Source organism: Hyalella azteca, unplaced genomic scaffold (assembly GCF_000764305.2).
Source record: "Hyalella azteca isolate HAZT.00-mixed unplaced genomic scaffold, Hazt_2.0.2 contig3122, whole genome shotgun sequence".
Lineage (NCBI taxonomy): Eukaryota > Metazoa > Arthropoda > Malacostraca > Amphipoda > Hyalellidae > Hyalella > Hyalella azteca.
The window spans coordinates 714,580-727,238 of record NW_025933375.1 but is presented as its reverse complement, the minus strand read 5'-3'; the positions used below and the strand labels follow the sequence as shown (position 1 = coordinate 727,238).

The 12,659-nt window shown below is 36.8% G+C and overlaps 1 protein-coding gene across 1 annotated transcript in view; it reads left to right on the top strand.

Annotated features, from left to right (window-relative positions):
- Positions 1-12,659, top strand: part of LOC108674302 (phosphatidylinositol 4-phosphate 3-kinase C2 domain-containing subunit alpha) — a 49,947-nt gene that overhangs the window by 19,035 nt on the left and 18,253 nt on the right. Inside the window, exons 10-15 of the mRNA XM_047885791.1 lie at positions 1,726-1,933; positions 5,339-5,497; positions 6,688-6,701; positions 8,106-8,253; positions 11,079-11,154; positions 11,442-11,564. Of these exons, the coding sequence (XP_047741747.1) occupies positions 1,726-1,933; positions 5,339-5,497; positions 6,688-6,701; positions 8,106-8,253; positions 11,079-11,154; positions 11,442-11,564 (728 nt within the window). The remainder of the gene's footprint in view (positions 1-1,725; positions 1,934-5,338; positions 5,498-6,687; positions 6,702-8,105; positions 8,254-11,078; positions 11,155-11,441; positions 11,565-12,659) is intronic.

Sequence of the window (12,659 nt, the reverse complement as noted above, 5' to 3'; positions counted from 1 at the left end):
ATTAACGTGCAATATAATGACTTCTATGTGCCTCACGTCGTCGAATTATCTGCGGGTAATGTGCAGTAATGATTAATAACAATAATTAATAATAACATCAATGTGTAATAATGATACTTGCAAATTAAATGGTTCTACTTGCAGTGTTAAATTTTTTATTTGCAATCTATTTTTTTTATTGAGAATCAATTTCTGGACTAGTTCTAATTTGATGCTAATTTATAGGTGTACCTTAATGCATAAATGTCTATGTTAAATTTATTGTTATGCATATGTTATAGTAGTTATTATATGTTATATATGTTATAGTTATTATATTATAGTTAAAATTATTGTATTAAATGTCTATGTCCGCACCCGAATGCCCGGCTAGCTGTTTGATGGTCAATATTTAAGATTCTACAATCGTTTAAAATATTTTTATCTGTTTAAAAAGGACTGAAATATGTAGTATAAGTGCAACACAATGTATGAATAAAATGCGATATGGGCCCTAAATGTGTCACCCGGAATGCAGACTTTTCTTACCTTATAGATCTTGACACGTTGACTACGTATTGGTACATATGCGTTCCACGAAATGTATTTCTCCAGGAGGTAGTGGTACATAATTCAGGTTGCCTAAAATCGGCCAAATCCGAGAACAAAAAAGGCCAAAAAGGCCGATAATTCAATGTATATACTAGTTTATTTGTAGGTTCCGCTATAAAAATTCCATTTATTTCATTTTTGCAGTATGCAAAATTTAATTAGGAAGTACCCCTATCATAAATTTTAGCCGGTCAACGCAATTGAGAAAAACTAAATCACGGAATTTGTCCGGAAAAAATGACCGTCTGGCAACCCTGCTTAAAAAAAGTACAAAAAATGAAATAATAGTACAAGATGAAGCAATCGTAGTCAACGTTTTAATATCCAGACCTTTTACTTTGCTCGGTAGTGTTTGTTTTATATTTGAAATTTTAAGTGACGAGGTATCATTTTTTTACGAAAGAACTGTATCAATGTGGAAGTGTTTGTTTTATATATGCTATTTTAAGTTAAGAGGTACGGTATAATTTTTGTACAAAAGAACTTTATCAATATGGTAGTGTTTGTTTTATATTTGCAAATTTGAGTTAAAAGGGATCATTTTTGTACATATGAACTTTATCAATGTAGTAGTGTTTGTTTTTTATCTACAATTTTAAGTAAAGAGGTATCATTTTTGCACAAAAGAACTGTATCAATATGGTAGTGTTTTTAAATTTTATATTTGCGATTTTACGCTAAGAGGTATGATTATTGTACAAAATAGCTCTATCAATGTGGTATTATTTTTTTTACAAATTTATGCTAAGAGATATAATTATTGTACAAAATAAGTGTATGAATGTAATGTCTTCAATAATAACTGTATGAATGTCATATCTTCAGAGCCCGTGGACAGTCGTACAGTGCGTGACCAGATGAGCGTACGTGTACGTGGACTGCACCGTCTGAGCAGCACGTGGCGGTACGACGAATACTTCGTACATAAAAACTGTTTGAACTGTATAATAACTGTATGAATGTCATATCTTCAGAGCCCGTGGACAGTCGTACGGTACGTGACCAGATGAGCGTACGTGTACGTGGACTGCACCGTCTGAGCAGCACGTGGCGGTACGACGAATACTTCGTACATAATAATGTATAATAACTGTAATGTCTTCAATAATAACTGTATGAATGTCATGTCTTCAGAGCCCGTGGACAGTCGTACGGTGCGTGATCAGATGAGCGTACGTGTACGTGGATTGCACCGTCTGAGCAGCACGTGGCGGTACGACGAATACTTCGTAGAGGCGCAGCTGTACCACGGCTCCCGGTGCATTGGAGAGGCTCAGCTGTCGCCTAAAGCGAGGCCTACTGTTGGCCTACGCTGCTATCCGCTAGTGCCTTTCAACTTTACGTACGTAACTTATGGAGTCTTTATACTTTACGTACGTAACTTCTCCTTCTTTATTGTTTTTAGCGTGCATTTTTTTAGTTTTTGCTTGTTTATGGTATTCAGCTTGCAAATTCTAAAGCGAGGCCCACTGTTGGCCTACGCTGCTATCCCCTCGTGCCTTTCAACTTTACGTACGTAACTTTTCATTCTTTATTGTTTTCTGCTTGAATTTTTTTAGTTTTTGCTTGTTTATGGTTTTCAGCTTGCAAATTTTAAAGCTAGGCCCACGGTCGGTAAAAATTTGTAGTTTACGGAGAGGCTCAATTGTCGCCTAAAGCGAGGCCTACTGTCGGCCTTCGCTGCTATCCGCTCGTGCCTTTCAACTTCACGTACGTCACTTATAATTTATAGTTTTTAGATTAAAAATTTGTAGTTTTAAGAGGCTCAATTGTCGCCTAAAGCGAGGCCTACCGTCGGCCTACGCTGCTATCCGCTAGTGCCTTTCAACTTTACGTACGTAACTTATAGAATCTTTATTGTTTTAGCATGATTTTTTTTTGTTTTAAGCTTGCAATTTTTTATTTTTAAGCTTGCAAATATTTAGTTTTAAGCTTCAATTTATAGTTTTCACGGTCGGCCTTCGCTGCTATCCGCTAGTGCCTTTCAACTTTACGTGCGTAACTTATAATTTATAGTTTTCAGATTAAAAATTTGTAGTTTTAAGAGGCTCAATTGTCGTCTAAAGCGAGGCCTACGGTCGGCCTACGCTGCTATCCCCTAGTGCCTTTCAACTTTACGTACGTCACTTATGGAATCTTTATTGTTTTAGCATGATTTTTTTTGTTTTAAGCTGGCAAATATTTAGTTTTAAGCTTCAATTTATAGTTTTCAGCTTTAAATTTTTAGTTTAAAGCGAGGCCTACCGTCGGCCTACGCTGCTATCCCCTCGTGTCTTTCAACTTTACGTACGTAACTTATAATTTATAGTTTTCAGATTAAAAATTTGTAGTTTACGGTATGCTTCTTAAGTTCTTTATAATTGTCGGCTTAAAAATTTTTAGTTTATACTTCTTTATAGTTTTTAGCATGATTTTTTTTAGTTTTTGCTTGTTTATGGTTTTAAATCTTGCAAATTTTTAGTTTTTGTGTGTTTATAGTTTTCAACTTGAAATTTTTTAGTTTTTATTTGTTTATAGTTTTCATCTTAAAATTTGTAGTTTTTGCTTCTTTATTGTTTGGCGCTCAAAAATTTTTAGTGGCTCAATATTACAGGGATCAAGTTCCTTGATAAACGCTATGTAAATTTAGGACTAGTACCAGCTCAAACATTGACCTCCGATGCAAGTCTAGCATTGTAGAAGTCGATGCGTTATGAAAGTTATTAACGTGAAAGCCGATAAGTTTTCCGTAGATTTAGTACAGAAGTCGATATGTGTATCAACATGGAAGCCGATAATTTTTCTGTAGATTTATTACAGTCTTCTGTCGATTTAGAGCAGTTTTCTGTAGATTTGGTGCAGTTTCCAGTCGAATTAGTGCAGTTTTGTGTCGATTTAGTGCAGTTTTCTGTAATTTTAGTGCAGTTTTCTGTTGATTTAGCGCAGTTTTCTGTTGATTTAGGGCAGTTTTCTGCGGATTTAGTGCAGTTTTCTGTCGATTTAGCGCAGTTTTCTGTCGATTTAGCGCAGTTTTCTGCCGATTTAGTGCAGTTTTCTGCCGATTTAGCGCAGTTTTCTGCCGATTTAGCGCAGTTTTCTGCCGATTTAGTGCAGTTTTCTGCCGATTTAGCGCAGTTTTCTGTCGATTTAGTGCAGTTTTCAGTAGATTTAGTGCAGTTTTCCGTAGATTTAGTGCAGTAAAAGACGTATATGTGCAGCTTGGACATCATGGCTCGGGTAAACATCCTGCCGCTTGAGAGTCGGCTCGTGTTGACAGTGTTTGCTTTCCGTCAGTAGATTAAGCGCAGTTTTCTGCTGATTTAGCGCAGTTTTCTGCCGATTTAGTACAGTTTTCGGTAGATTTAGCGCAGTTTTCTGCCGATTTAGTGCAGTTTTCCGTAGATTTAGTGCAGTTTTCTGTCGATTTAGCGCAGTTTTCTGTCGATTTAGCGCAGTTTTCTGCCGCTTTAGTGCAGTTTTCTATCGATTTAGCGCAGTTTTGTACAGATTTAGCGCAGTTTTCTGTCATAGTAGTGCAGTTTTCTGTAGATTTAGTGCAGTTTTCAGTCAATTTAGTGCAGGTTTCTGCAGATTTAGGGCCGTAAAGAACGGCTTTGTGCAGTTTTCTGCCGATTTAGTGCAGTTTTCCGTAAATTTAGTGCAGTAACAAACGACTTTGTGCAGTTTGGACATCATGGCTCGGGTAAACATCCTGCCACTTGAGAGCCGTCTCGTGCTGACAGTGTTTGGTCTGCGTCAGTAGATTTAGTGCAGTTTTATGCCGATTTAGCGGTTTTCTGCCGATTTAGCGCAGTTTTCTGGGCATTTAGTGCAGTTTTGTGCAGATTTAGCGCAGTTTTCCGTAGATTTAGTGCAGTAAAGGACTACTTTGTGCAGTTTTCTGCCGATTTAGTGCAATTTTCCAGTTTTTTGCCGATTTAGCGCAGTTTTCTGCCGATTTAGCGCAGTTTTCTGGTGATTTAGTGCAGTTTTCTGTCGATTTAGCGCAGTTTTTTGCCGATTTAGTGCAGTAGCAAACGCTTTTGTGCAGCTTGGACATCATGGCTCGGGTAAACATCCTGCCGCTGGAGAGCCGGCTCGTGCTGACAGTGTTAGGTCTGCGTCAGTAGAATTAGTGCAGTTTTCTGCCGATTTCGGCAGTTTTCTGCCGATTCAGCGCAGTTTTCTGCCGATTTAGCGCAGTTTTATGCCGATTTAGCGCAGTTTTCCGTAAATTTAGTACAGTAAAGGACGCTTTTGTGCAGTTTGGACATCATGGCCCGGGTAAACATCCTGCCGCTGGAGAGCCGTCTCGTGCTGACAGTGTTAGGTCTGCGTCTGTAGATTTAGTGCAGTTTTCTGCCGATTTAGCGCAGTTTTGTGCAGATTCAGCGCAATTATCTGTAGATTTGGTGCAGTAAAGGACGACTTTGTGCAGCTTGGACATCATGGCTCGCGTAAACATCCTGCCACTAGAGAGCCGGCTGGTGCTGACAGTGTTTGGTCTGCGTCTGTAGATTTAGCGCAGTTTTTGCCGATTTAGCGCAGTTTTCTGCCGATTTCGTGCAGTTTTCTGTTGATTAGCGCAGTTTTCTGTCGATTTAGTGCAGTTTTCTGCCGATTTTGTGCAGTTTTCTGCTGATTTAGCGCAGTTTACCGCCGATTTAGCGCAGTTTACCGCCGATTTAGCGCAGTTTTCTGTCGATTTAGGGCAGTTTTCTGCCGATTTAGTGCAGATTTAGTGCAGTAAAGGACTATTTTTGTGCAGCTTGGACATCATGGCCCGGGTAAACATCCTGCCACTAGAGAGCCGGCTGGTGCTGACAGTGTTTGGTCTGCGTCAGCTCACCAACGCTGACGGTGACGCACCGCGCTACATCAGGGAGGAGGTGGGGTGGACCGCCCTCCAGTGCTACTCCTTCGACAGGTAAAAGGAAACTTATTTATTCCTATTATTCCTTTGATCTTTACTTTTTATATAATTTTGATCTAAATAAAACGCCTACCTCGTTTATTCCTGTTCTTCCTTTGAAAGGACTACGTACGGTACCTTATTTATTCCTATTCTTTTGGTCTTTGTTTTTTTATATAATTTTGATCTAAAGCTACTCCTTCGACAGGTTAAAAGGAAACTTATTTATTCCTATTATTTCTTTTGATCTTTATTATTTATATAATATTGATCTAAATAAAACGCCTACCTCATTTATGCCTATTATTCCTTTGGTCATTATTTTTTAGATAATTTTGATCTAAAGCTACTCCTTCGACAGATAAAACGACCACTTCATTTATTCATATTCTTCATTTGAACTTTTCTCATTAATAGAAAAAAATGTAACTCAGTACTCACTGCAGTGAGTGACAGAGAGCGCATTTTCTCGTCGACGAAAACGTGAAGTCACGAACGGGCGGACGGACAGACGGACGGACGGACGGACATGACGAGCACAATAGTGCCTTTTTAGCGCATTTTCACATTAGTGGAGAAACGGCGCTATTGTGCTCGTCATGTCCGTCCGTCCATCCGTCTGTCTGTCTGTCCGTCCGTCCGTGACCTCAAGTTTTCGTCGACGAGAAAATGCGCTCTCTGTCACTCACTGCAGTGAGTACTGAGTTATATTTTTTATATAATTCTAATCTAAATTTTGAGATTATCACCTATATTTGTTATAGGTATAATTTTAAACTAACTGTTATATAATTTTAAACGCTCTAATCTAAATATGAGACTCGATGTAATTGTTAGGTGCAGGTGTACAGTGTCGCAATAATTGTCATCACTATCATTAATATGATAATGATAGTGATAATAATTATATTAATTATTATCACTATCATTAATATGATAATGATAGTGATAATAATTATATTAATTATTATCACTATCATTAATATGATAATGATAGTGATAATAATTATATTAATTATTATCACTATCATTAATATGATAATGATAGTGATAATAATTATATTAATTATTATCACTATCATTAATANGAGTTGTGTGCTGCTGTGTGAGTTGTGTGCTGCTGTGTGAGTTGTCCACTGCTGTGTGAGTTGTCCACTGCTGTGTGAGTTGTGTGCTGCTGTGTGAGTTGTGTGCTGCTGTGTGAGTTGTCCGCTGCTGTGTGAGTTGTCCGCTGCTGTGTGAGTTGTGTGCTGCTGTGTGAGTTGTGTGCTGCTGTGTGAGTTGTCCGCTGCTGTGTGAGTTGTCCGCTGCTGTGTGAGTTGTCCGCTGCTGTGTGAGTTGTCCTCTGCTGTGTGAGTTGTCCTCTGCTGTGTGAGTTGTGTGCTGCTGTGTGAGTTGTGTGCTGCTGCGTGAGTTGTCCGCTGCTGTGTGAGTTGTGTGCTGCTGTGTGAGTTGTGTGCTGCTGTGTGAGTTGTCCACTGCTGTGTGAGTTGTCCACTGCTGTGTGAGTTGTGTGCTGCTGTGTGAGTTGTGTGCTGCTGTGTGAGTTGTGTGCTGCTGTGTGAGTGTCTGGGGCGAGGTGCTGGCCTTTAATTATCACCTTGATAATCATCATTATCAAATCATTATCGTTTTGATAATTATTGTCAACATATCATACTTGAAAACATGAACATAAGAGTAGCGTTTTCATGAAGAGAAACCTTTGCTTAAGCGGAAATTTTTTTAACCAATATCTGTTGGGTTCTTTTTACCACAGTTTTTTTACCAGTTTTATGATGGGCGGTAAATTTTTTGACAATATTTGTTGGGTTTTTTCCGCAGGTTTTTTTTACCAGTTTTATGAACGTTCAACGCTTTCATGATTTGAAGAGTGTTGGGCTTTTTCAGGTTTCGTTCTGGTAAGACGCGAATGACAATATACGATACAAATGAGGATTTAATAATTGAAATGAAGCTATTAATCCGACTTTAAGCACCTAATTAATTAATTCGATTATCTTAAATAGCAGCTCGGGACTAACAAGATTGCAATGGCCGCCTCAAGCGAGGCTATTATTATTGGTTTTAGCTCAAATATTAATAATTTAGCTCAAGAAAATTAAGTAATAAAGTAAAGTATTAGTAGTAAAGGTAGTAATAATAGTAGTAGGTAGTTGTAGTAAAGTATTATATAAGTACTACCTAACTAATAGTAGGTAGGGTAGTAGTAAAGTATTAGTAAAGTATTTAAGTAGTTAAGTATTTTTATTTATTATATTATTATTGCCGTTTTCAAGTAAATACACTATGTATTTTTAATTTATTATATTATATGCTTGGAGTGCTCTAAATTTTAGAGAAAATAATGCCGTTTTAAATTAAATACACTATGTATTTTTAATTTATTATATTTATATTTATTTTTATATATTTATTATATTATATGATTGCCGCAGGCGTAGAGTTACCAGAGTACGAGAGCGAGGTTGTCTTCCCAGAAGTCATTTTAATTTATTATATTATTAATACCGTGTTTGAGTAAAAACACGATGTATTTTTAATTTATTATATTAATAATGCCCTTTTTAAATAAAAACACTATGTATTTTTAATTATAATATTATATGATTGATTGCGACAGGCGTGGAGCTACCAGAATACGACAGCGAAGTTGTCTTCCCTGAAGTCACTCCGCTACCTCCTCAGCTTCTGAACTTCGCTGACCTCGACATCAACACTCAACAGCAACTCAAAGACATCTGTGAACGTGATATCTTCACTTTCAACAGGTATATAAGTGCCCTGTCTCTTATACACATCTAGATGTGTATAAGAGACAGCTCAACAGCAACTCAAAGACATCTGTGAACGCGATATCTTCACTTTCAACAGGTATATAAGCTGTCTTTGTAAACATTTACCTCGACATGAACACTCACACAGCCTGTCTCTTATACACATCTAGATGTGTATAAGAGACAGCTTTTGGACAATGACCCACTTTTGGACAATGACCCACTTTTGAACAATGACCCACTTTTGAGCAATGACCCACTTATGAGCAATGACTCACTTTTGGACAATGACCCACTTTTGGGCAATGACCCACTTTTGGACTATGACCCACTTTTGGACAATGACCCACTTTTGAGCAATGACCCACTTTTGGGCAGTGACCCACTTTTGGACAATGACCCACTTTTGGACAATGACCCACTTTTGGACAATGACCCACTTTTGGACAACGACCCACTTTGGGACAATGACCCACTTTTGGGCAATGATCCACTTTTGGACAATGACCCACTTATGGACAATGACCCACTTATGGACAATGACCCACTTCTGGACAATGACCCACTTTTGGACAATGACCCACTTTTGGACAATGACCCACTTTTGGAAAATGACACAATGAACTTTCTTCTCCTCAAGGAGTTCTGGACCGTGTTGGACAATGACCCACTTATGGACAATGACCCACTTTTGGACAATGACCCACTTTTGGAAAATGACACAATGAACCTTCTTCTCCTCAGGGAGTTCTGGACGGTGAAGACATGACGTGTCTGGGGGAGGCGCCCTCCAGTGGAGGAGGTAACCTCATCACAGGCAGCGAGGACGCTGATCCTGAGCTGCTCAAAGGGCGTCTCAGGGACGCCACCAGCAGGCTGTGCAGCGCCCTTACGTCCTTCCTCAGGATGTATTCCCGCGCCTTCAGGGTCGACTTCTATGTGCCTCGCGTCGTCGAGTTATCTGCGGGTAATGTGCCGTAATGATTAATAATAATAATTAATAATAAGATTTAATAATAATTAATAACGACTTCTATGTGCCTTGCGTCGTCGAATTGACTGCGGGTAATGTGCAGTAGTAATGATTAATAATAATAATTAATAAGAAGAACAACGTACAATAATAATGCTGCGTATATATTAAATGATTTCTATGTGGAGTAAATACATCAATGTGCAGTAATGCTGCAGGTAATGTGCAGTAATGATTATTAATAATAATTAAAATAATAATAACATCAATGTGCGCAGTAATGATTAATAATAGTAGAATCAATGTGCAATATAATGTTGGGTGTATATTAAATGACTTCTATGTGCCCCGCGTCGTCGAGTTATCTGCGGGTAAATACATCAATGTGTTGTAATGATTAATAATAATAATTAATAATGACTTCTATGTGCCTCGCGTTGTGGAGTTATCTGCGGGTAGTGTGCAATAATGATTTTTAATAATAATAATTAATAATAATAATAATAATTAATAGTAACATTAACGTGCAATATAATGACTTCTATGTGCCTCACGTCGTCGAATTATCTGCGGGTAATGTGCAGTAATGATTAATAACAATAATTAATAATAACATCAATGTGTAATAATGATACTTGCAAATTAAATGGTTCTACTTGCAGTGTTAAATTTTTTATTTGCAATCTATTTTTTTTATTGAGAATCAATTTCTGGACTAGTTCTAATTTGATGCTAATTTATAGGTGTACCTTAATGCATAAATGTCTATGTTAAATTTATTGTTATGCATATGTTATAGTAGTTATTATATGTTATATATGTTATAGTTATTATATTATAGTTAAAATTATTGTATTAAATGTCTATGTCCGCACCCGAATGCCCGGCTAGCTGTTTGATGGTCAATATTTAAGATTCTACAATCGTTTAAAATATTTTTATCTGTTTAAAAAGGACTGAAATATGTAGTATAAGTGCAACACAATGTATGAATAAAATGCGATATGGGCCCTAAATGTGTCACCCGGAATGCAGACTTTTCTTACCTTATAGATCTTGACACGTTGACTACGTATTGGTACATATGCGTTCCACGAAATGTATTTCTCCAGGAGGTAGTGGTACATAATTCAGGTTGCCTAAAATCGGCCAAATCCGAGAACAAAAAAGGCCAAAAAGGCCGATAATTCAATGTATATACTAGTTTATTTGTAGGTTCCGCTATAAAAATTCCATTTATTTTTACCTCGACATGAACACTCAACAGCAACTCAAAGACATCTGTGAACGCGATATCTTCACTTTCAACAGGTAAGTGCCTTTGTAAACTTTTAATAGCCGCAGTCAGGTAAGTTAGTAACGTATCAGGGATCACAAGTGAAAATTCTTCTTGAAAACTTTTATTGCCAAAATTTTTTTAGCAATTAAATTCAATTAATTTCGATTTCGATTTGAATAAATTTTCTCCCATTACTTTGGCCTTTTGGAAACTTCTATTGCCAAAATTTTCCTGGCAATAATGTTCAATTTATTTCAATTTTTATTTGAATAATTTTTTTTCAATTTACCTTGGCTGCTAGTGGCCTGAATATTACCGATTATTTTAATTATTATTCGTTATTTTAATTATTTAATTCGTTATTTTATTTATTATTTTAATTATTTTCATTATTAATTGTATACAATATTTTAATTATTATTCCTCTACCTGCAGAAGTTCAGCTGATGAGCGAGAAGTACTTAATTATTATTTTAATTATTAATTGTGTAGGTACCGGTACATTATTTTAATTATTTTAATTATTAATTGTGTGCATTATTTTAATTATTATTCATCTATTTGCAGGAGTTCAGCTGACGAGCGGGAGGTGCTGTGGGAGAAACGGCACTACCTTCACCACGAACCCCACGCTTTAGCCAAGGTGAGACTAAATGTAATAGTAAGTATGTTACGTATTATTATAATTTTATATTATATTTTAATATATTATATAATATTATACTGTATTGTATTATATTATTATAAGCCATACTGAATGAACAACATTACCTTCACCACGAACCCCACGCCTTAGCCAAGGTTAGACATAATGCAATAAGTGTGTTATTATTATAATATTATATTATAATATTATATTGTATTGTATTATACTATGTTATATTATATTACATTATATTATTATATTACATGAGCATGACTATAATGCAGGTGCTGCTAGCCGCACACTCCTGGGACGCGTCATGTCTGCCAGACCTGCACAGCCTGCTGCGTGACTGGTGCACCCTCACCCCTGCCCACGCCCTCCCTCTACTGCTGCCTAGGTCAGAGGGTAACTGAGGGTAACTACTGAGGGTAACTAGTGTGCTGCGTGCCTGGTGCACCCTCACCCCTGCCCACGCCCTCCCTCTACTGCTGCCTAGGTCAGGGTAAATCTTTTGTGATTATAACCAGATATTTTTCAAATTTTTGTTATACATACACGTGTTTTAGCGAAAGCTTTAATGTCTAAATAGTCTTATTGTAGAATATTTTCTGTTATATCCTCTAATGATTATAACCAGCTATTGGTCAAATTTTTTGTTATATATACCTACGCGTGTTATAGTGAAAGCTTTAATTACTACGTATATATGCTTAGGTTACAATTATTTCCTTTACATACTCTAATGATTATGACCAGCTATAGGTGATGTACTACCAGAATTAATGATTATTTAAGTATTATAAAGTATTGTTGTTCAATTTTCCGTGAAGGGAGACCGCGTAGGTTATGTTAAAAGAGAAATAATTATGTTCCTGGAACTGAAGTTTGGTTATGCTCACTCTGTAAATCTATTGCTAGACACTAGACCAAGTTATGCTCACTCTGTAAATCTATTGCTAGACACTAGACCAAGTTATGCTCACTCTGTAAATCTGTTGCTAGACACTAGACCAAGTTATGCTCACTCTATCAATCTATTGCAAGACACTAGACCAAGTTATGCTCACTCTATAAATCTGTTGCTAGACACTAGACCAAGTTATGCTCACTCTGTAAATCTGTTGCTAGACACCAGACCAAGTTATGCTCACTCTGTAAATCTATTGCTAGACACTAGACCAAGTTATGCTCAACGTCATGCTTAATTTGTGTACAATTATAGCATTTTTATTCATTCAGGCAATCATTGCCAACGTTGCAAATGGAAATTATCTTTCATCGATATATTCGTAAGATATTGTTCGATCTAGCGAAAAAACTAATAAGAAAATTGTCAATAAAACGAATTCTCTGGTCTTCAATGAAACCTGTTTAAAATGGTCAGCACTAGAAGTGAATATTTGTGTTATGTCAGCACCAGAAGTAAATATTTGTGTTATGTCAGCACTAGAAGTGAATATTTGTGTTATGTCAGCACCAGAAGTAAATATTTGTGTTATGTC